Here is a 25,585-nt window from a genome sequence, read left to right as displayed (position 1 = left end):
CGTCCAGCACCCTGTCTTCACAGTGGCCAGTCAAATGCCTGTGGTAGGGTTGCCATGTTTCAAAAAGTAAAAATCAGGACATCTCCAAAATTGTTCAGGTTTTGTTTTTGTTTTTTTAAGGAATCCACCCCATGCCTTTCGGAAATTCCCCTTGGACGTCAATTCCACCTTTGAAATCCCAGCAATGTCCGGGGCATATGGTCAGTGGGAAACCCTGCAAATCTACCAATCAGGCAGCCATAGGCAGGGCTGGGGGCAGGCCTGTTATATGAGCAAGGAAGGTTTTCATATAAAGAGACTCTGCCTAAGCTTTAGCTCTGGCCAGGGAGCTTCCCTTCAAAGTGCCTTGAGTGGGTATTTTGCAATCAGGGTATCAATTTTTTATATAAGATAAAATAAAACATACTGCTCCTCCATTCCTTCCAGAGCTCTGAAACGTTCATGAGCCAATCTCTATGGGCTAGCTCAGGGACTGCATGGTTTCAATGATCCTTAAAAAAATCCCCTCATACTTTGTGTTCTTTTTACATATCCTTCTGACTTCCAGGACTCTGAATGAAAAGCAGACAATTTTTAAAGCAGGCCTGTTGAAGGGATGTTGAAAGATGCAGGTGCATTTTGGCAATCTAAACTGAAATCAGTAAGGATGATTTTTGTGCTTACAGTGCAATCCTGTCAATGTCTGCTCAGAAATAATTCCCATAAAACTCAGTGGGGCTTACTTCCAGGCAAGTGAGTAGAGGACTGTAGCCTCAGTCTCCCATAATGAATGCTGGATAGGGTCTTATTGTGCCCTTAAACATTGTGCATAGTACTGGTTTTAGTTACCAGTTCTTCTGAATGCCTTCTGTATAAAGGTAAAGGTAAAGGTACCCCTGCCCGTACGGGCCAGTCTTGACAGACTCTGGGGTTGTGCGCCCATCTCACTTAAGAGGCCAGGGGCCAGCGCTGTCCGCAGACACTTCCGGGTCACGTGGCCAGCGTGACAAAGCTGCATCTGGCGAGCCAGAGCCACACACGGAAACGCCGTTTACCTTCCCACTGGTAAGCGGTCCCTATTTATCTACTTGCACGTGGAGGTGCTTTCGAACTGCTAGGTTGGCAGGCGCTGGGACCGAGCAGCGGGAGCGCACCCCGCCGCAGGGATTCGAACCGCCGACCTTTCAATCGGCAAGTCCTAGGCGCTGAGGCTTTAACCCACAGCGCCACCTGTGTCCCTTGCGCCACCTGTGTCCCTTCTGTATAGAGAACCATTATTCCTTTACGGGTTGTATTTTTTTTAAAAAAATACTTTTTTAAATTAAATTTTCACTTTAAACAAACAACAATAAATTTCAACATCCATTTGTACAACTCCTTTCCCCCCGCTCTGCCAAGCAATGACTTCCCTCCCTCCCGCCAAGAGTTTTCTATTTCCAATCTACATCTCACAGTTTCCTCTTTATTCAAGTCCTTGTCATAAGATTTATTTTAATCCTGCTAGTGTCTTCAAACTTCTACAGTTATTATTTAGATAATCAGTGAATTTACTCCTTAATGGGTTGTATTTAAAGTGGTTGAAATTGGTGGGTAATTTTAAGGCATCAATATTGTTAGCAACAGTATCAAAGAACGGAAAACATTTATGATCCACAGGAAAAATGTTGGTATGGAAAGAGAAACTGGGTGCGCGCCATTGTAAGAGACGTTCCTAATATTTACCTGGGGCTGAGGTCTGGGGGACCAGTGCTGTTTAGGGATGAAAGATGCAGCTTCAGGTTCTTCTCTCTCCTTTTGGAGTAATAATGCAGTTCTGTTTCATGCTTGGTTCTAGAGGAGGTTGCACTGCAAACTCGGATAGGTGAGTGGAAGGGCACAGTTCCTGAGGCCAACTGTTTCAAGTTTATCCCAAGATAGCTTTTATTGCTTCCTGACTTTTTCTGCTGGGAGCAGGAGGTTGTGCTTCTGGTATGGACTGGAGAAAGAGTACCAGCCTCCTCTTCTACCATCTCCTCCTCTTCTTCCTCATCTTCCACAATAGAGGGAAGTCTCTTGTTGATGCTTCCATTTCCTTTCGAGTCTGCCTAAAATAGCGGATAACTCATATTGAAATTAAAATGGAAATCTGCTTGCTATGTCGTAACTACAGTGGTACCTCTAGTTACAAACATAATTGGTTCCGGAGGTCCGTTCTTAACCTGAAACTGTTCTTAACTAGAGGCGTCCTTTCACTAATGGGGCCTCTTGCTGCCACTGCGCCACCGGCACACAATTTCCGTTCTCATCTTGGGGCAAAGTTCTCAACTCGAGGTAACTCTTCCAGGTTAGCGGAGTTTGTAACCTGAAGCGATTGTAACCTGAGGCGTCTGTAACTCGAGGTGCCACTGTACCTGAGAATCCAATGTTCCTTCCGCATATTTTCCATCCATTTCCCAGGAGGAAAGAAATTGCATTTGAAAATTAATAAAAGGGGGGGGGAATTGCAATGAATTTCTCTTGGGTGGGGTGCAGAGGTGCTTTTTGTGCTTAACTCACTTTTGGGAGGGCCAAATGGTGTTTGCGAGTGTCTTGTCTTTCAATCTACATCATCTTACCAGTAGCCTGCACTTTGTAGCCTTCTGGGGTGCCTGCACTATAATGGGAAGATACATGCAGCTTTTTTTCAGATCAAGAGGCATGGGCAGCCAAGGAGGCTGCAGAGTGCTGGGGGAAAGCTTACTGGAAAGAAAAACTCAGAGAGGCACACCACTCTTGGCCACCTTGCAACAAGGTAAGCTTGCACCCTGCACCCAAATTTTTAAGGGCCCTGAGAATTAGACAGAAAGATGGAAGCCTCTTCCCGAGAGGAAGAAAACTTTTGAGTATTTAATCAAACCCAAAGACCACAAATGTTCCCATCGTAAACATTTTGCAGCTTCTTGGGCCCCTTAAATGGGATTCCACTATGTGAGGAGATTTATAAAATATGGGTCTATAAACACAGTTCGGCAAAATGTAAGCAAATGCATTTTGTTACCCAGAAATGTTCCATATTTTTAGTTCATACAGAGCTGTGTAATAGATAAATAGGTTGTCTAATTAATTTACCTGTTTATTTAAATCTCTTAAATCCCATGTTTCTAAATTTGCTTGGATGGCAACAAATTAAAATGTACATAACAAAACAAAACAAAACAGAAAGACAAATCCACACTGACAAATAACAACATAAAACAACTCCAAATGAACTGGACCAGCTTTCCCCCTAAAAACTAGCTCAAAGGTAGATCTTACATAGTTTCCTAAGCCAAAGAAGAAGATAATATAGGCACACCTGCTGAGAGAGAGTGCGAGTCCATCCTGTGCAAAGGGAAGCTGGAGTGAAAGCCTTCACAATGCTATTTGCAGGTGTGTAGGCTCAGGGAGGTGGGTGCAAGTCGTTGTCTGATAATAGTAAATGGCCTTAAGAGCCTTTGCAGAAATAATAGGTAGGGGAGAACATTTAAAATTAAGTGAATCCAAATAGGGTAACGTTGCTCAACGGTAGACAACACTATTGATGTCCGAGAGCTTCAAAGCAGAACAGGCACTGTGTGAATTGCAAGAACCAAAACTAGGCAACATTTCTCGGTAAAGAAAATGATCCTGAAACTGGAGTTTGGGTTTAAAATCAGGAACTTTCCCCCCACATGTAGCCTTACACCTTTCCATAATATACTTACTCCATGTGGGTTGCAGTGTACATTCCAGATGCAGTTTCATATTTAGATTAAATGAGCGTGATGTTGCTAACAAGCCCCGTGGTCTGTATTGGCTTGCTCTACTCTTCCTTTCTATCCTATTTCCATCCTGCTTGTGGCAATTTTTCATTTTAATAAATATAATTTTTTTTAAAAAAAAAAATTCATTTTATGTCCACAACTCACAGGTAGAATAGGATAAAATATATTCATTTATTTTTTAATTTCTATACCGCTTTATATTTTTAATAAAATCTCAAAGCACTTTATAGCATGTTAAATCAATAAAACAATAGTCAGACAATCTTCCTCTGGCCCTTTGTAGGGCTGGGTGAGTTTAGACCTCGTCCCCTAGGCCAAGGGGAAAGGGCTACTTGACTACTATATTGGCTACTACCTTGACAGCTAACTTGTGGAACTTCAAGACTCACCAAAAATTTGGACCAGGGTTTAAAAGCTTTTAGTCCTAACCTTCTAACCAAGATATCATATTGGTTATCATCATGATTTTCATCTATATTTTGTCCTCAACTGAGAACATATACAGTATGGTCCCATTGTGACATAAGTTTTATCTTCATGGCGCAATGTCCATGGAGGATTAAGTATGAGCAATATTACATCAGAATGAAAAATAAATCTGGGAGAAAATATGTAGACCCTGCGTCCTGTTCATAGGCTGAACAACCCAAATTCACCTCTGTTTTGAATTTGGTTTAAGAAACAAAACAAAACAAAAAAAAAAAGTATGTGGCAAGGTTTATTAGGGGCTCACTCAAAATCTGTACTAATAGGTGAAACAACAAAAAGTATCAGTGAACATAAGCAAAATGCCCTTCCTTATCATGTAGCAACTACAGCATGTTCCTAAACCAGATTTCCTCAGCCTGGTCCCCTCGGGATGTTTTGGACTTCAACTCTCATCATCTCTCATCACTGGCCATGCTAGCTGGGGCTGATAGGAGTTGTGGTTCAAAACATTTGGAGGGCAGCTGGTTGGCAAAAGCTACCCTACACTTAAAATTAAAAGTCAGGACTTCCAGGACAGGCTTGAGTTCCAGTATTATTCTTATTTCGAATGAAAGTGTGGGTAGTCTCTTCAGTAGATTCACTGAGGCTGCGGGTTGGATAGGACATTAGCGGTACCTCTCTTCCACTCTGGCCCATGAAGGAAGGTGAGAACATGCTCTGGCCCCCTCTAATATCACCGGATGGCTGCACAGAGATGTGATGTTCAAATGTATATGCAAAATCAAAAGGGCTAGTTAACTGGGCCCCATTTTCTCTGGAACGGCAACCATACAAAATGGGCCTGAACTCAACCCAACAGATAAGGCTGCATTCAACTAACTTCTTTGCAGAGTAGATGCACTGAAATTAATGGCCATATCTAACTTAGGTGGGTGAACTCTGAGTAAAAGTTAGCTGAATACAACTCATATAAGTATAAAATCAAGTTTGCGAACCCTCATCATATTATTGTTCGGATAGGCGAATTCTGTGGACCCTTGTTATTAGGTTCAGTCTTAACATGAACCTAATTTGGCTAGGGAGTTTCTCTCTCTATACTTTCAAGATTTTGAAATTGCTACGTTCACGTCGATAAAGCATAGTAAAAGTCTGTTGCTTTGAAATCAATATTTCAAACGTCACTGTGAGTTGCAATTCAGAAGGTGATCTTTTGGGGAGATGCATCAACACACATAAGTTAGAATCAGCATGCAAAACGCATCATATTTTGATATGAGGCAGCCCAATATTTAATGAGACTTACAATTTTTTTACTTCATAATTCTACGCAGACCAGCAACTGTGCATGCAGGGCCTGGCTTTAAAATGCAGAGGTAGCAACTGGGCATGCAAACAGGCAAGTTTATCCATGCCAACACTACTGTACACATTATAAACAAGGACCTTTTAAAAAGGTACATCATCTCAGTGCCTGTTGGGATCCAAAGGTGACACTCTGACCCGAAAAGGAATTTGGATTCAGCCACAGGTATTTTAAAACTAAGCTCATTATATTAAAATCAGTCAACCATACCTGACAGATTGCAGACTTGTTTGATAATCTTGTGATTACCTGAAAAGAACAACAAATAGAGGAAGTAGCAAATACCAGAATCTGCACAATAGTGGCTTTTCCAGCAGCAATTTTAGATCAGGGCATGGCGTAAAAGGGAAATCTCAAATCAATTGTCTCTCATGTCTGTTTGCTAAATCAGTTGACAAAACGGTTTAGAGAAAAGTGAATTATTTTTTAATGTCTTAAAATATGAGCAAATATTCACTTCTAATACTGAAGCCCACCATTTTTTCTTATGTGGTACTTTCTGTTTTGATGCATAAGGGAACCATGCCACAAAAAAGAAGTAGCTTTTTAATGGCATGGTGCCCATATGTATATAATCTTATTTGATTTTCATCTTTTGTCTATCCCTGAATGTGCCATGGGATAGAACATGCCTAGCAAAAACAACAGATTTTGGTTTGGTATATGGTATAATTTGCATTTTTTCGCATTGAGCATGCATGTACACACTTTGATCTTTTCACTGTGCAGCTAAATGCATTCCCTTGTTTTTATATAACCTTTGTGTTTTGTTTGAACTTATGAGAATTAAGCTGGTGGATGTTACTGCAGGATCAGATCTGAAGCAATTGCACCTTTCTAGAGTCACATGCTTTAAATGCCCATTAGAATGGTGCAGTTTGGGATATTTTTAAGAGTCACTGCTTTTAATTGTTACCAGTTGTATTGTTTTTAGAACTTTTCTAAGTATTTTTCCTTTGTTTTCATTTTTAAATTTTGTATCTGTTTGCCACCCTGGTCAGAGCAGGATATAGATTTCAATAAATAAATGATATGATATGATATACTTTAAATGTATAGTGTGGATCTGCTATGTCAGTCATTCATTTTGTTCCTCTACCAAGTTCTTGTGAGATTTCCAATTTGTAAAATTTGGAAACAGGTACAGGCAGGAAAAAATAAAACATCTGAACTTGTGGATGCTTTTCTGAACAGAACCATTGGATCTAGCCGTTCTTACCATTAGTTGCTACTTCCTCTCACACGTTCAAACACAATGACTCACACCTTTAGATACTCTTTGTTGGTAGAGATCTTGCGTTCCTTTGTGCTCCCTTATCTATCATAACCAAGGGAATGATAAATGTTGGCTCAGTTTCATGAAGAATCAAATTGCAATAACAATAATGTTGCTCTCCAGATGCTGCTGGCCTCCAACTCCCATCAGCCCAAACAAGCATGGCCAATGGTCAAGAAGGAAGGAAGTTGTAGTCGAAAAGCATCTGGAAGAGTCACTCTAAATTGCCTCCTCAAAGTTGTTGCATCTGCAGGGCGAAATGCACAGGTACTCTTATGGTGCCTTTATGTTTTCCTCTGCAGGGCAAATAGCAGCTTGGGAGATAGAAAAATGAGACAGGGAAGAGCTTCATTAGCTTTCTGGCACCCTTGGCCATGATTTAATTTGTGCTCCAAGTGGCGGTTTTTACATGTAATGGTGCTTTCAGATGGATGTTCATTGTGGGAAGTTTTTGCAGCATCCTCACAACATGGCTGGCATCAGAAGGCTAGCCCATATTTTCCCCCATTTAATCTGGATTTACCATTTCCGGGGGAAATCTGATTAGTAATAAAACAAAAACTAACCTAAACTGAACTGTTGTCAACGACCCATTTGCTGTATTGGAACAGCCCATTTGCAAATGAACCCATCTGGAAGTAGCCTAACCAATCCACAGACGATCCCAATTGTGTATTTTCCATGTTGCATCTCTTTGCAGCCTTCTAGGGCAATGCTATAATGCATAGTAAGAGACAAGTCCCACTGGATTCTGTGGGAGTTACTCTCAGGTAAGCTACTTCCAGGTAAGTAGTGTCCAAGCGACTGCTCCACATCAGCTCTGATTTTATTTGAGATGGTATTGTTGTAGGCCAATCCTACACATATTTACTTGGAAGTAAATCCCACAGAGATAAATGAGAATGACCCTCAAGGCAAGTGCATAGGCTGCATATCTGTTTTGTTTTCCATGTCTACAAATTGTACCTCTCTGGGAATTTATATTAATAGTTGATAAATATTTCTCTCAAAAATCTGCAGAAATGGAGCCTGAGTTACTTGTTTCTATAAGTGAAGCATTTGGACAGAGTATGAGAACGAATATTTTACATATAAAAAAAATATTGAATTCATTGAGCTCCCTGTGAAGGGTGATAGTCGCCTGTGTTTTCTGTAAAAGTCTTTTGTCTCTACTGCCTCTTCTTTGTCTCCAAACAGAAAGCAGTCACACAGACACAAACAAGGACAAAGACAGACGCAGTAAACTGTAGTGAATTTTAAGGCCACAGAATACACATAACCATGGTTACACCTTTCTGCCTCTTAGTGTATTTAATATAAGATGCATTAATTGTGAGAGGACCTGCAGAGATGCCCTGATTTCTTATCACTTTAATACTTTTTAAAGGATGCTGGGATGCTTTGCTTAACCCTAAATAAGGAGGTCAACAAGAAGGAGATAGAAATGTTTTGATCAAAAGAGAAAAGAAGGCTTTGATTTTTCTGATCACAGGAATCGGTCTGTTGATTCTAGAAGAAAAGTGTGAGAGACAGACCAAATAAACACAAAGCAACAACATTATCAAACCTTTGCATAGATCTTCAATCACCAGCTTGTGTTATTTAACTCAAATGTGTGACTCCACAGAAAGGGGGGAAAACTAAAACCCAGAGATGATTCAGCGGTAATTCAGTTTTCACCAGGCTCATACCTTCTTCCATGTGACGCCATTGTGGTACTGAGAACTAAAGCAATCACCAGTATCTTGGTCCACACTGACAGTCATAAAATATGTTAGGGAGAACGAGCATGTGTGTTTATGTGAGTGTGTGCTAGTTCTGGGGTGAGCCTGAAAAAGTGGGAGCAGCTATTTTGTGAATGGCCATCCGCTTGCAACAGTCCATTTTGTGACTCCCATATCCTTTTCTTTAAAAAAAATCATTGAAAGGTTGAGAACCCTGTTATGGAATGAACTAGTATAATGGCAATGCTCATCCTTTCTAGTTCTCTACAGATAAAATGGGGGGGGGGAGAGACACAAATCTGTATAACAATTTTTTTAATTATTCCATCTTTAATATTAAAGAGTACTCAAATTATATTATTCTGCCCTTCGACAGCCATATTGGACAGAGCTATGCATCCATTTTGAAACAGCTTTGCTCATTTCTTATTATTAATATTCTTATTATTAAAAGGTAAAAGTCCCCTGATAGTTAAGTCCAGTTGCAGACGACTCTGGGGTTGCGGCGCTCATCTTGCTTTACAGGCCAAGGGAGCCAGCATTTGTCTGCAGACAGTTTTTCCAGGTCATGTGGCCAGCATGACTAAGCCGCTTCCAGAGCAGTGCACAGAAACACCGTTTACCTTCCCACCGGAGTGGTACCTATTTATCTACTTGCACTTTTTTTTGCGTGCTTTCAAACTGCTAGGTTGGCAGGAGCTGGGACTGAGCAATGGGAGCTCACCCCATCGTGGGGATTCAAACCTCCAACCTTCTGATTGGCAAGCCCAAGAGGCTCAGTGGTTTAGACCATAGTGCCACCCACATCCCCTTCTCTTATTGCATTACTATGTATAAAAAAACCCTCCCAAGTATTACCCTCTGTTCTCATTCATTTGATTTGAAAGAGCTTTGGCTGGTCATCTTGATGTTGTATTCAGGCCAAAAGAAAATGTGGATATATCACAAAGAAGGACATTTAAACCTTTTCATATGCACTGAATTAGTTGTTCTATGTTTTGTATGTCTGCTAATTTGGGGTGAGGGTTTGCAAAAACACTAACCCAGCCTTTGAACTGGATTTCCACTCAAATTGGAATGGTAATATGCTTAGTATTAAGAAGTACAAAATTCTGTTTGTGAATGTTGGCAATATGAATGTAGATCAAATGTCATATGCTTTGTTCCTAGGGATTTTTCTGTGTGGTAATGGAAAATATGTGAGCATATAACAAGGGATTACTGTATCACCTAAAAGCTTAGTGACTCATACATGTTCATCTCTCTCTACTTTCCTTTGAGCGGGAGGATATATGTTTTATTTTTGAATGAAATATGTAAATCCCCAAATTGCATCCTACTGAGACAAATGCAATCTGAAGGACCTCTTAGGTTAGCTATAATTGTTACTGTAACTAAACTCAATAATTGAATATAACATTCCCAAGACAATTTTCTAGTCCAACATCTCCTGAATTTTAATTTTTCACTTCATCAGCTTGCTCAGCTTCTGTTCAGTTTGATCGCATTTTATGTATCTCTGGCGGACGAGGGAACTCCTAAATATTCGAGCACTTCCCTTAGTGCCAGCAGAAAAAGTAGTATAAGTAACAAAAAAACAAAAAAAAGTGTTTCTTCTGCTTCTAAGCTGACAGTATTCATTGTATTTTTACAGGGATAGAAAAGTTAGGTCCCACAGAAATACAGTTGTGAATGTATGGAAAGTTTACTGGAACGGCACCCCCCCCCCCGCCCACTGCTGCATGCACATAGACTCTTGTTCATCACCTCACACAAGCCATCACTGACACTGAATAGGGGTATTTGTATCCATTCAGCTCCCCATCTCGCATTCAATGTTCCGGCAGGATTGGAGAGAGAGGGAAAGTTGGATAGAAACACACATCTTTATATGTAAGGTAAGGTTTATATGGAGCTTATATTGGGACGCAGGTGGCGCTGTGGTCTAAACCACCAAGCCTTATTGGAAGGTCGGTGGTTCAAATCCCCATGATGGGGTGAGCTCCTGTTGCTCTGTCCCAGCTCCTGCCAACCTAGCAATTCAAAAGTGCGCCAGTGCAAGTAGATAAATAGGTACCACTGCGGTGGGAAGGTAAATGGAGTTTCTGTGCACTCTGGGCTTACGTCACGTTGCGCCAGAAGCGGTTTAGTCATGCTGGCCACATGACCCGGAAAACTGTCTATGGACAAACTCTGGCTCCCTCATCCTGGAAGTGAGATGAGCGCCGCAACCCCATAGTCTCCTTTGATTGGACTTAACTGTCCAGGGATCCTTTAGCTTTTTAGCTTTTTATCCTTTAGCCTTTAGCTTTTTACCTTACATGAAGCTATAAGGGCTCAACAAGACCTGATATGGGATATACATATGATGATTAGGCTCTCCTATGCTTTATTCTTTTCTTTTCTTTTTTAAATCAACCAAGCATGTGAGGCTGCTTATTTATTTCTGACCTATCCTTCTCCATATAATCCCAGGAAGGATTACAGTACAATAAAACACTAAAACAACCCTAGAATAAATGGTTCAACACAGAACATAAAAAATATAACCTACCCATAAAAAATACCCAGGGAGCCACAACCTGGGATGCTCACTTCCAGGCACAATGTAACGGTAACTCCTACTATTCCCCACAAAGCCCAAGCAGATGGATGACTTTTCACCTGGCACTGAATCAATAAAAAGTATCCTTGCCTTCTGTGCCATTCCCCGGATCTAAATTGCACCTATTTGAAATAGTTATTAGCTCCATCTGGGGTATGAGGGGGGAAAGAGACAGCTACTGACTTTGTACACATCTCTCCTCCATCTATGCCAATCCACATTTTGTCGTTCCCCCCACACACACCGGGCAACATAACTAACAGCAGGCTAAAGTTGTGATTTAGGTAAGGGAAAGGGTTAAAGCAGTCTCTTCCCAGGGCTGCCTCTCTGATCAAATTAGAAGCCCCAAGCAGCTGCTTGCATAGTAACCAAAATAAAAAAGTAGGAATGAAATAAAACGAAGCCTATGCTACTAATATATCTCCTGCGTCGTGTCTAGTTTGGTTCTAAAGCAGACATTTATATAGATGGTTTAGTGAAGAGATTAAAAGCAAAGCAATAAAATTGGATTCCAAACAAGCATGGCTATTTAAAAAAGAGCTGTTGCAACACTCAGTAGTTTTGGCATCACGGTCAAGTCAATAATTTTGCAGTATAAAGTAAGCTGCAGCAGAAGGGGGGTCCAGTGCCAATAATTTTGGTGGGAAATGTGTGTGTGTGTGTGTGTGTGTGTGTGTGTATATATATATACTACAGCTGTGGTAGAATCAATTTTTAGTAGTGGGCAGAAATGTCTAAAGCTTTCCCTGTTAGCCATTGTTTCCAGTCAAATTTTCCACAGCACTTCCTGCTGCTGAGCTCTTGATTCATCTGGGACTCTGTGGGCAGCAGGGGAGCAGTTTGGGCAGAGAACTGAGCTGAAAAGCAGTAGTGAGACCAGGTTTAATCACTCTCCCTCTGGTTTTCCATTCATAGTGCGATTTAATGCACTTTTAGGCCCTCCAATTGTCCTTATTTTCCAGGGACGTCACTGATTTAGAGAAGCTGTCCCAGTTTCTGATCTGATACCAGAATGTCGCACTTTTCCTTAGGATGTCCCTGTTTTCATTGGAGAAATGTTGGAAGCTATGGAGTTATTCAACCCCCACCCCAAACCATCTGAAGGCAATCCTGTATAGGGAAGTGTTTTTTTTTAAAAAAAGTTTAATGTTTTATTATGTTTTTATGTGTGTTGGAAGCTGCCCAGAATGGCTGAGGCAACCCAGTATAAGATGTGTGGGGTATAAATAGTAAAATCATCATTATGGAATGGGACGTGTATTTTCACCGGAGAAATGTTGGAGGGTATGCACTTTTCTTTAAAGAAAAATGGTGTTAGCTCTTCATTACATGCAATGCATAGTGTGTCCATAAAATACACATCTAACCAAACATGTATCAAAATTCCAAATGCTTTAAACCAGTGCTTTCCAAACTTGGGTCCTCAGCTGTTTTTGGACTACAATTCCCACCATCCCTGACCACTGCTAGCTAATTGGGGTAATGGGGACATTTTGGCAACTACTGGTCTCTCCATTGGTAGAGATCAATGATTCATAGCAGCTGGGTGTTGGAGCTTCTAATCCAGTGCAGCAGTCAATAAGTATGGCTTCCTGTTAGTTGGGACAATTTATATACCAACCAATACAAGTTTATATACCAACCAATACAAGTTGTCACAAGTGAAAAGAACCCAATACTATCAACTGTTGCACAGCACTGGGAAAGTCTAGGACTTAACTGCATTTCAGAAGATAATAGCTATGTTTGGATGTAATTCTAAACCATAGTTGATAGCTATGTTAATGAGTCTTGGGTTCGCATGGTTCCTCCTTCCCCTCTTCTCTTCCAGTGCAGCAACAAGGAAGACGGGAAGCATTCACTTTTGTTTTCAGCTAACCACAGTTTACTGTTTTGTGTGAACCAGGACAAACTATGGTTAGGTGAGGGAGAAATTTGATTCTGTTTGCATTTAAAGACAAACTTGTGAAATTCAGTTAAAAAAAAAATAGAAAAGGGGAAAGCAAATGACTGTTTAACAGACTGTGATGTAGATAGAGCTGCTTTGTCTCAAAGACAAAGTTATTAGCTCTTTCAAACTAAAAACTACAGTGCAAGTGGGATTCTCTTGGACTTCTGAGTCATTTGTAACTTGCTATAGGCAACCAGGCAAGTGGCTGATTACAAGCTTGCCCTCATGCCCTTTGGTTTTATAATCCCATGATTTTTGTTGTAAAACTTGTGCATAGGACTGCAATTCCTCCTTTTGAGTCTTCCAGGGCTACTGTGATCAGAACAGAATTGTGTTTAGATTTAACACACCCACACCCCTCACTCTCTCACACAAATGCCTGTTGAACCTAAGATGGTTTTTCTGGCCGAAAGGCTACTTGGCTCAGTGCTTTATAACCTCCTTGCACCACATTTTAAAAACACAGATAAGCTGCTTTGCTGGACTATGGATCTCCACCCCCCTCGTCCAAACATGTAACCCTCTGGATAAGCTTTATAATCTGGTGCCTCATGTAATAATCCTAGGAAGTGAGGTGAATGAGGAGGGAGAGAGTTCAAAATGGTTTAAAAGCTAAAATTAATAGTTGAGCTTTGTCCCTCTTTCAGTCACCACAAAGCCTAGGGTTGCAACTCTTGAACTAGCATATTTAGTAGCATATCTTTAACAACAATTAGGAGGCAATGTAATTTAGCTTCCTATTACAAAACACTTCCATTTTTTATTTGTTTATGTGTATCAAACATCTGTTTTAAAAGCTGGCCAACTATGTTCCACCCTCCTCTGCTGCCCAGCCAACCTAGAGAGCATAAAATAATTACAAGGAAGTATTGGGGGGAAGAGTCCTGCACAAAATTTGCAAACCTACTAAACAGTAGGTTAGCTAAGTTACACACTTATCCAAATTTTGATTTGCAGTCCTCCAAATTATGCATAAAAAAGAACCTATTAAAAAAAAACTTACAAAAATGTTTTGCATCAGAACAAATTGCTTGCAAAAAAAAAAATGTGTACAGTAGTCGAAACTGCATACAAAAAGAACTGTCTATTAGGAGAAATTAGCACTAAAATGCTGAATAATTTTTATGGTGATTAAAAATAGATATTAAAAAATACTGCAGAAATGTGGAGAGCTGGATTTAAGATTGGAAAAATGAGAAAGCGAGAGAAGCAGAATCAACCCAGTCCTAGTCATAAAGGTAAAGGGACCCCTGACCATTAGGTCCAGTTGTGACCAACTCTGGGGTTGCGGCGCTCATCTTGCTTTATTGCCCGAGGGAGCTGGTGTACAGCTTCCGGGTCATGTGGCCGGCATGACTAAGCCGCTTCTGGCAAACGAGAGCAGTGCACGGAAACGCCGTTTACCTTCCCGCCGGAGCCGTTCCTATTTATCTACTTGCACTTTGACGTGCTTTCAAACTGCTAGGTTGGCAGGAGCAGGGACCGAGCAATGGGAGCTCACCCCACTGCGGGGATTTGAACTGCCGACCTTCTGATCGGCAAGTCCTAGGCTCTGTGGTTTAACCCACAGTTCCACCCGCGTCCCTAGTCATAGTCTACAGTGAAAGACCCATGCAGGATCAGAGTTCTGGATTTCAGCCTATACCAAGCATCAGTCACACAGCTGCATCTTCAAAGTGAAAGAATCTCACTTGCAACCAATGAGATTTGTGCACACATTATTGTATATGCAATGTGAGAACCATTCAAAGACAGCCAGGATCTTTCTTTTCCTCTTGGCTATATAATACTTATTATTTTCAATTTGTAAATATTTGGTTTTGTCAGTGCTGGGCAGGATGGAACACATGAGTGCTATTTTTAGTGCTTTGTAGGAAAAGCATTCATGCTAATTATACATCCTGTCTGCAGTGACAGATCTCTACATATTCAAGCAAGCCATCTTTCTCTCCACGATGTGACACATATTGATAGTACCTCACTGAACCAAAAGGAGAGAAGTCATGCTTCCCTCAGAGGTTTTCATCTTCCTCTGGGACTTCATTAAAGTTTGTGGAATGCACAGAAGACCTCTGAGTGATTCAGGCTGCTGCAACGCTTGGTGTTAAGAGATGAATCAAATCTCACTGCGGCTACAGGGGAAAGGTGTTATCATTCTGTTTCTGGGGGCACAGTAGTAATCTCACTTGGCGTCATTTAGCAAATGAGTTCATGGTTGTGCTATCACATCCCACGGCAAAACCAGAAAGAGCCAACAATGAGCTCTCTCAAAACTTACTTCAAATCTTGCCATAGGCTTAAACTTACTTTAACTTTTCTTTTGCAGTAAGATCTCATCACAAATACTCTATCCGTGCCATCTCTACTCCTTCCAGTTTAGTACTTAAATATATAAGGACCTTACCCTCTTCTATTGTGCTACATGCACAGCTATGAAGAAGAAGAAGAAGAAGAGTTTGGATTTGATATCCTGCTTTATCACTACCCGAAGGAGTCTCAAAGTGGCTAACATTCTCCTCCCCCCCCCACAACAAACACTCTGTGAGGTGAGTGGGGCTGAGAGACTTCAAAGAAGTGTGACTGGCCCAAGGTCACCCAGCAGCTGCATGTGGAGGAGCGGAGACGCGAACCCAGTTCCCCTGATTACGAGTCTACCGCTCCTAACCACTACACTACACTGGCTCTCTGAAGCTGAAGCCAATGATTCACAAGGAATGGGGTTGTTCCTAACCTTGTCCATGTCTGCTTCTTAGCCGATCCTCACTGCTGGGAGCAGAACTACATAAGAGGAGAGTGACCCAAGAACTCTTGGGTGCAGCAAGGTGACTTGTCTCCATTCCCTGACAATGGCTGAATGTACTGCAATGCGTTCGATGCAGAGGCAGGGTATGCATGTTGCTATAGCCTGACATATGGGAAGGGAGGTTTCTAGTACAGTATAGTGTCACCCAACGGGTGGCCTATGTTCATTCCTCCAAAGGCTACATCTCTGAAGGACCAAACAGGAAGGGAAGAAAAGCTGTGGTAAAGTGAACAAATAATGGACGCCTCCCCAAAGTATGTAGAAGATGGAACTATTTTATTTGAATTCTTTTCTCATTGGCTAAAGGAGTAGCAAAGATTAATTACTGGAGAGAATGACAGCATTTGGAACTTATATGCATCAACAGAAGTTGAGTTTAGGCTGGGCCAGGGAGGTGATTAATGCCTCTTTACAAGAGGGGGTGGTCCCTGGCTGTTTGAAGGAGGCAGTGGTAAAACCACTCCTTAAGAAACCTTCTCTGGATTTGGAAAACCTAACTATCTACTGGCCAGTTGTTAATCCTCCTTTCCTGACCAAGGTTGTGGAGCGAGTGGTTGCAGACCAGATCCGGGCGCTTTTGGAAGAAACTGATTTTCTGGTTCCATTTCAATCAGGGTTGAGAGAGACAAATGAAAGTGTGGGATCGAGGAACAGGAAGTAGGAAGTTAGGTCAGCAACCCTGAGAATATCAGTCTAGAACAGAGTTTCCCAAACTTGGGTCTCCAACTGTTTTTGGACTACAACTTCCATCATTCCTAGCTAGCAGGACGAGATGGAGACCTAAGATTGGGAGACCCTGATCTAGCATCTGAGGAAAGGTCAGAAAGGTGGTCTTGGGAGTTTGGAGGTTCTATGTCATCTCCATCAGCCTTACTACAGCTGCATTGCATCCAAACACTTGCAATGGAGAATGTACGGTCTTGCCACAGCAAAGGCTTGACCAACAACCAGCACAAAGGTATTGTAGTGACATATCCAAACAGTGGGTGGCACAGGTCACTCCCAAAATAAAATTCCAGGTGCAGCTCTCAAATGTAACTAGGATGTATGCCATTCAGGAAATACAGAAACCAATAATGTTAGTGTTAAATCAATTTGCCACTCTACCAGCAATCCATGTAAAGAATGCAGGGTGGATGTTAACAAGGTTTCCTAAGCTGTCATGTAACTGCATTTAAGCAATCTGCAAATGACAGAGACGCACCAATGGAAGCCTTTAATAAAGACAATTGCTATATAAAAACAAAATAAAAGAAAGCATTGTGTTGGCAAAGCACACACGGGCTTAGTTTAAAGGAATGATATAGAAGCTTGTTTGTGCATGCAACTGAGAGGGAAAGAGATGTTCTTTTTTGCATTCTTGAACTATTCCAATAATCCACAGGGAAAGAAGCACAATAACAGTGCTAGACTATAGGTACACACCTCACCAGCTTCAGATAACACTGCCAGCCACTTGGGCATTGATGTTTCTGCCAGCGTCATCAGGGTCCCTTGAAGCATTCAATTCATGTTGCCATTTTTGTTACTCTTCCCCAAGAGGCTGATACCAAATAATCTCTCTGTTATTTTCCATCTTTTCTTACCTTTCTAGGCACATTAAAATCTATCTATCTAAACCAGCACACTCACAAGAGAATGCTTGCAATCTCAGCTGAGTTTCCCAAAAAAGACATCTAACTTAACTGCTCGCTCACCAGTACGTGGTAACAAATACTTTATGTAACTGTCAACATTCAACAGATTTCAGATTTTCAGTGTTAACATGCATAGTCCTCTTAATTTTTCTTAGTTTGCAATCCCACTCTCACTTACCTGGAGTAAGTTCCATTGAACTCAATGGGGCTTACTTCTGAGGTACTGGATTGCACAGCACGTATCTGCTTATTTTCCATGGAGAGAGATAATCTCCATATCACAAAAACTACAAAGATCTCCTTTTGGATTGGGGGGAAAATGAAATAGAAAGAAACTCAAGCCCCAACACGATTACTATATGTGAATTAGCCAAAATTCTCTTATTTTTTTGTGTAAAGGAAAGATTACCTATGTTGGACCAAAACACTGGTGAAGAAAAGATCTTAATGAGGAAAACCATCATAAATAGCTTATAGGTATTATATATATCCAGTGAAAAGTTATGCACACAACTAGATATTATATGTACCTGGTGAACAATTGCTAAATAATCTAATCTATTTTGAGGGCTGTCATAAAAACTCCAAGCCATAAGACTGGTGATTAAATGTGATGACCATTAATGAGATGGCTTTTTTCCAAGTACTCATTAGATAATCAGTGCCACAGAATATTCTTCATACACTCTAGTCAGTATCTGCTTGCAAGTTAACATGCCCTGTAGTGCTGATCAGGAGTTCTCCCATTTTGCTTACTCATGAAATCTCAACAAATATAACCAAGTGCATCTGGCAGCACTCATTTTTGTCTTTCATGCGAGTAGGGGTTGATCAAAAGAAACAGGAGGAAATAATAAAGTTCATGCAAGGCTATTCTATAATTGGAGGTTTCTGGGCGAGGAGTCCTAGGAAGCAGAAAAGCTGAATAGTTTTCTTACATTGCACTAGCATATGAAAAGAAAAGAAAAAGTGCAACAAGAAGTGCACTTTGCCTTTTGGATCAAACAAGAAAGTCATCAGGAAAGAGGACCACCCTCCTCTCTGCCCATATCTTCTGAGGCATCCCCCTTCAAAATGGACTCAAAGCACTTGCTCCAGGGTGCAAACTGGTGGAAAATATTTGGAGAAAATGCAGCAAAATTGCCTTCTTTGGGGAGTTTTGCAAATCAATTTAACATTGAATTCTGCAAAATATACAATTTAGAGTGCAGTCCTATACATGTCTACTCAGTTGAATTAAGTTTATTACTAAATAAGTAAAAATAGGCTGCATGAGTTCTTCTCTTGCATATTTATACTACATGGGGTAATTGTCTCTGCTGTTGTGCACATGACTGTTCTTTTTGTATGCATACTAAGGAAGTAGTATTAAGAGTTAGATTTAGGAGTAGAGAAGAAGCAGAAAGACTACGTGGACTATCCATTAGAACTCTACTGTGTATTGCAGAACACTAGATAGACAGATTGTTCTAGTTTTATTAAATATTGAAGCAACCGTAGGTGGATTTCCAATTCTTAGGGTTCTTGTGCTATTACACCAAGGGTGCCCAAACTTTTTTCAAAGAGGGCCAGATTTGATGAAGTGAACATGCGTGAGGGCCGACCAAAGTTGCTGAGTTTTTTTAGGATTTTACCCCTGAACATATACTGACATGGGGGCCGAATTAAATCGACTGGTGGGCTGAATTAAGCCCCCTAAAAGGACTTTGGACACTGTCCTTCCCATTCATCCAACTGCAAATAAGATGAAACATTTTATTTAGCCCCTTTAAAAAGTAACCAGTTGTCCTCACTTGTCATTTCCTATTATATATGCTGGGAACTTCCACTGGGGCATGTCTGCCCCTGGATGCACCATATATGAACCAGTAGAGGTCAATGGGGTTGCTTATCTGCCCTTCCAAGGTTGAGCATGAATGCTGGTTCCTTAGAGGGTCGAAGGGAAGAGCTCTCAGCATGGTGTGAGCACAGTGGCAGAGCCAATCCTCCATTCCTGCCACCATTCCTGCACTGCGCCAAACTCCCTGAGCCTCTCAGAAACCAGCAGCTATGCTTGGTGTTGGGAGCTGTGTGCAAAATTCTCCACCCTATTTTTTTTTTGGAAGAGACAGCTTTCATCAAATTTCTCCAAGGGGAGGAAAATATATCTAACAATTTCACAGGGGTTGGACTAATCACAAGCAGTAGTAGCAGCCCAACTTCCTTCTTTTTCCCCGAAATCTTTTTTTTTTTTTTTTTTAGGGGGCTATCACAGCAAGTAGCAGCAACAACAATTATCCTGCCAGTCTGCTCACCATTCTGAATCATTCGTGATGCCCCAGATTTAGTATCATTCCAGGTCATTGGAGCAGGATTGGAAAATGGTATTTGCCGTAAAGAAATGTTGAAGATATTCTGGGAAATTTCAGGTATGTGTATGTAATAAACAGGAGGTGGGGCTGAATTAAGAGCATCTCCTGAACCATGTCTTCTGAGATATTTCAGCTCAATATCATCAAATCATATTGATATATAGTCACTTTGTGTTGCTTCACACACCACGGTTTTTATGGGCACACATTACAATTTTCATGGGCACACATTAAAGGTAAAGGGACCCCTGACCACTAGGTCCAGTCATGGCCAACTCTGGGGTTGCAGCACTCATTTCGCTTTATTGGCCGAGGGAGCCGGCGTACAGCTTCCAGGTCATGTGGCCAGCATGACTAGGCCGCTTCTGGTGAACCAGAGCAGCACACAGAAACGCCGTTTACCTTCCCGCCGGAGCGGTACCTATTTATCTACTTGCACTTTGGCGTGCTTTCGAACTGCTATGTTGGCAGGAGCAGGGACCAAGCAACGGGAGCTCACCCCGTCGCGGGGATTCAAACCGCTGACCTTCTGATCAGCAAGTCCTAGGCTCTGTGGTTTAACCCACAGCGCCACTCGCCTCCTAAACCATGATGTCTGCAGCATATACAGGTGTGTTTGCAGCGCACACATATTTTCCTCAGCTCATATATATACCATGAAAACATACTACGGAAATCTTTTACTGGCTTTCGGTTTAGCAGGTGCCGAACAGAGGTCTTTAATGTGTCCCCTGTTAAAAGTGTAACATGTGAAGCATCCCACAGGTGTTGATCTAGCCAATTAGTTTATGCAAATACGTTCTCAGTTACAAATGCCTGAGAGGAACCTAAACAACAGGAAACTTCACAAAAATCTAATTAAAGTTCAGCATAGATAGCTCAGATAACTTTGCTCTCATATCAGGACACCTTGGCCTTGCAACAAATCTGTGAGCTAGGTCGTTGTTACTTACTTATGCAAGTTAGTGACTAATTTCTGATTACTCATGGTTAGGATTATGCTGTATTGAATTCAATGGGGCTTACTCCCAGGTAAGTGGAATTAGGATTGCAGCCTAAGCACTGGCGGAGGAAGGGGTGTGTGGTGGGTGTGGCTCGCCCTGGGTGTCATCCCTGAGGGGGTGACATCACCGCCCTGCCCCCCTGGGATGCTTGCCGTGGTTGGCACCCTCCTGGGATGCTCGTCCCGCCCCTGCGGGCGGCTAGCCCTGCCCCTGGGTGCCCTTACTTTCTATGCCAGTGTCACAATTCCATGGGGGTGGATGACACTGGCATTGGAGGTAGTCATGAAATCATGACATCTGCCCCTCCCACACAATCTTGCTGTTTGAGATTTACCAAAGAGGCAAGGAATAAAGCCACAGAAGCAGAAAAACACATTGTTCTCAGAGCCAACCCTGAGATGTTCACTATATTAAGGACTATATGGGGTACGGTGGGGAAAACTGTACTAAATCCCCCCCCCCCAAAAAAAGCACAATGTGAGGAAAGCACAGAGTTTATAGGATGTGCAGATAGGAGCGTTCCAAATATTTCACGGCATGAATTGACAGGTTGTAGTGTATTAGAAAAATGGTTGTATTATTCCTTGGGCGCTAGGAAGAAATCTCTAAGATCTAGGGATTGCAGTGTTTAGTTTCATTAGATGAAAAATAAAAGGCATGCATACAACTCTTGAACTTTTGATGCATGGCTTTTCTCTGCCTAGTGGGTTTTATTCACTGTTGTAGTCCATATACCTTAGCTCTGAAAATAAGCCCATGTGTGGAGAACTCTCAACAGACTCTTGGTCTTTTAGGGCTTGTATAGTTCACTTCACCTTAAGAGCCATCATAAATTGTAATTCTCCCTTGTTTATGTACATTGGCAACATTTTCTTGTATTAAAAACTGAAACAACTCTCTAAACTATATTAAATTGCAGTGTGAATTAATTCTTACTTAGAATGTAAAATAGAAATGGTTTAATGTTACTTTGGATTAAGGTTTAGCAGGACTAGCAAGTATTTGAAAATATAAGCACACAAGGACAAAACCCACACCAAATAAATAATTTATATAGAAGCATAGAGTAATTTGTATCAGACCTATAATTCATTATCAATAATTTGATTAAGCTGTATCTGAATTGTTAAGTTGGACCCAAGCAGAATTCATTTGAAAATGAACACGATACATATATTTTTACTCTGATGTACATATGAAGGAGAACTGCTGAAACACAAGAGCTAATTTTAAAGCTGGAAGTAACTGTAGTCCTATTAAATCTACTTACATCACTTTCATGGCCTTCCCGAAGATTATATGTGAGATCATGCTGAATTTCTTCAACAAACTTGTGAGCATATTCTGGGTAAAGGTCTAACACTTCAAAGAGTCCTTTGAGAATTATACATTGGAGGTCACAGTAGGTTAGGGCTTTCACATCAGCGTTTGTTTTAATCACTTGGTCCTTAATTGAGAGATTTGCTCCAATTAAATCTCCTTTACCTAAAGGAAAATACGAAAGAGGAGAGCAATAATTATTCATGAACGAATTTTCGACTTTGCTTAGAAACAGAGAACAGCTTAAACAGATCGTGCGGAATACACAGGGACCCAAATACAAAGATTCAGAACTATTAAGCTTCTGTAACTAAGTTGAAACTAGTGGCTCTGGGAATTCCGGTAATTAATAATAATGGGAGGAGTCAGTAAGGATGATAATATGAACAGCACAAAGCTGCTGACTCCTATGGTGCACACACTAATGGTTCCAATATAGCCAAAGAAGAAATTTTGTAATTGCTTCACTCAGGTGTATCCTGTTACAATCTAGTTGAAGATCAGTGTAAAATAAATTGAAATGCCATGTTTTTTGCTTTGCAGTTGGAACTGTCATTACTTTTTAAATCTCTGATTTCCTTACCTCGACTGAAAGAAAGGCATTTTGCAAAGAAACACGGATTAACTGTTATTAAATACCCTCTTCCATAACCAAAGCAGAAATTCTTAGGTATAAGAAAATTTCAGTATTCTGAATTTTGCTCAAAAATCATATTGACATTTTATATGGGGATGGTTTGGTATAGCATGGTGTTGTATTCATTGCCGTATATACTCCCTGTTTGGTGGTAGAATATAAAATACCGTAAGAATAAAGCATTTTTTGTGTGCTTGAAGTAATTCTGGAAATTATTAGTTATTCTAAGAATTACACTCTATATCTGACTGGGGAAAGGATTTCCCTATTCAAACCTTCCCACTTTTAACAAGTGATCTAGATCCACACCTGCTTACACTTAAACATGGTTCACCTGCATGTGCAATCTCCCCCGTTCAAAACAATGGAATGAGCCAATACATACACACAATGGGGCTCACATTGGCCCAAATCCACTGAAATAAATGGGAGGGGGGCACAGGAGACTGGGAAATGCATGCACACTTTGTGAACTAGAGGATCCAAACTTTTTTCAAGGAGGGCCAGATTTGATGAAGTGAACATGTGTGAGGGCCACCCAAAGGGCCGCCCAAAGTTGTTGACCTTTTTTTAGGATTGAAGTTGAAGGGGAGAAGTTTCCTCACTGGGGAAGGAAGTTCTACTGTGCCTTGGAGAGCACCCAACACTTCTGTTGCTGTTTCCCATGCGCCAAGGTAAGTTTTATTGCAACTGCAGGTTAAATTCATCGGATGCAGTCAACAAATGCCAAAGGACACTAGTATCCCAATGAAAAGTCCTTATACAGTAGTATGAATCATACCTACCATTTATTTGTATTTGGCATGGGTTGCAAAGGTCACAGAAGCCAAACTTACCTGGGCACAGGTTCAGCACAGCAGTTCTTGCTCTTACTAGAGTGGACACAACTTGATCTATCAGCTAACAATGATCAAGGGTATCTTGAAGGAGCAACCGAACCCAAGATCTGCCAAGATGAGCAGAGTTTGGAATAGGCCAAATTTTGGATGAGTCTGGGCTCAGCCAGAGATACGCCAATGTAAATCCTGAATTCTGGCTCAGCCAGGGCTCATTCAACTCATCCTGAGAAAGGAGCATTCTAAAGGATAGGATGGTATAGGGGAAAATGTAATCCTATTCCAAACTCCATTCAGCTTGGTCACATGACCTAGCAACCCAGCAGGAGCCATACTGGCAGAAAGGGTGGTGAAATGTCTTGGTGAAATGTCTAAATCATGCTGTTTTAAAATCTGGCATGGGCTGCCTCAACCACCAGTAGACCCTCTACTGAACAGAGTTTGGAACAGTAAGTCACAGCAGCATAGTTTACCTTGGTATATATATCATGGAGACTTTGTATAGTTTTGATTGCTCTACCCATATATTTCTTTAACTTCACTCTCCGTCTGGCAATAGTAGAGCACATCCAAGAACTTACCTAGAATTGCCAGCACCATGCTGTCTTTTAGAACTTCCATGGAACCTGAGCACACAAAATAGATAGCCTGCAAGGCATCTCCCTGCCGGAGGAGGTACTCCCCAGGAGCACAAAAGGAGGTTTTGATATGCAGAGACAGAGACCTGAGGCACCCGCGGCTGGCACACTCAAAAAGGGACAGCTGCAGAATCTCCTTGTTCAAGTGCATGGTGATGTCAGAGCGCAGCTCATCAGGAAAATCCTTTAAAAGCTATCCAGAAAGGGAGAGAAAGTTTCCTGTTAAATTTCAGTAAATCTACACCTTTATCCATTTAGCTCCTCTGTTTGTCATTTCACATAGTCAACTGTGCGATCACACTTGAAATACTGTGTACGTTTGTGGTCACATCACCTTTAAACAAAATACAGAGCTGAAAAAGTTTCTGAAAAAGTTCAGCTCGAGGAGCTAAAATGGGACAGAACACTGTTTGCGCAAGAGAATACATAAACTTGTGAATGCAAAGCTAACTTTGTTGCTCCATGATCCAGCCAAGAGCAACTATTGAGGGGTTTCCCCAGGCCAGCTGACCACCAAACGTGCCTCATGCTGGCCTGGAAACTGAATATGTAGTACCCTGCCCAATAATTGGCCTATCATGGGCAGGCTAATCAGCTGGCTCCATCCCAGAGGTGGGGCAGAGTAGCCTTCAGGCTCCACCCCAATCCACCTGCTATTTCCCGGCTAGATCATGGAACTTGCTTGAGGCACCTTCCACAAAAGCACCCAACCATTGAAGACACCTGTGCAACAAAGTTAGCTTTGTACTCACAAGTTAATGTATTCAGAGGTATCCTGTTAAAGGGATCCAGAAGGAGTCACTTCCGTCCAGATGCCCAGGCAGGGGCTAGGGCCATAGCACTCCTCAGAGCAGCAACCCCATGAGGGGTCCCTACTTGATGCGTGTCATAGGCCCCCTTTGTCCCAGGTAGATACCTTAACAGGTATTCCCCAGCAGGAGGGCTGGTGGTTCAACGGTTATACCTATCGCCTATGCCAAACCTCTACATCCATAATCAATGACGTTGTGGCCTAAATTGACCCCAAATATTGCCGTCTTGTATGTTTATCGGGGAGACTGTCATGGGTTGCGGGAGGCACCTGGTAATAATAATAATAATAATAATAATAATAATAATTTATTTATACCCCACCCATCTGGCTGGGTTTCCCCAGCCACTCTGGGCGGCTTCCAACAAAACACTAAAATACAATAACCTATAAAACATTAAAAGCTTCCCTAAATTGGTTAAAAGCTTCCCTAATTGGTTCACGCAATTGGTTGCTTAAT

General features: G+C 41.4%; 1 protein-coding gene across 2 annotated transcripts in view; it reads right to left on the bottom strand.

The window, feature by feature from the left end:
• KCNH8 (potassium voltage-gated channel subfamily H member 8) overlaps nt 1–25,585 on the bottom strand; it is a 159,538-nt gene that overhangs the window by 12,844 nt on the left and 121,109 nt on the right. The window contains exons 10-13 of one of the 2 annotated variants that reach the window (XM_079947190.1): nt 24,258–24,507; nt 22,154–22,368; nt 5,743–5,781; nt 1,702–2,063 (exon numbers count right to left, since the gene is read on the bottom strand). In XM_079947190.1, coding sequence (XP_079803316.1) covers nt 1,702–2,063; nt 5,743–5,781; nt 22,154–22,368; nt 24,258–24,507 — 866 coding nt within the window. The remainder of the gene's footprint in view (nt 1–1,701; nt 2,064–5,742; nt 5,782–22,153; nt 22,369–24,257; nt 24,508–25,585) is intronic. The other variant, XM_079947191.1, reaches the window with a different exon arrangement.

This window comes from Podarcis cretensis (assembly GCF_951804945.1).
Source record: "Podarcis cretensis genome assembly, chromosome: 12".
Lineage (NCBI taxonomy): Eukaryota > Metazoa > Chordata > Lepidosauria > Squamata > Lacertidae > Podarcis > Podarcis cretensis.
This window is presented reverse-complemented; position numbering and strand designations above follow the sequence as displayed.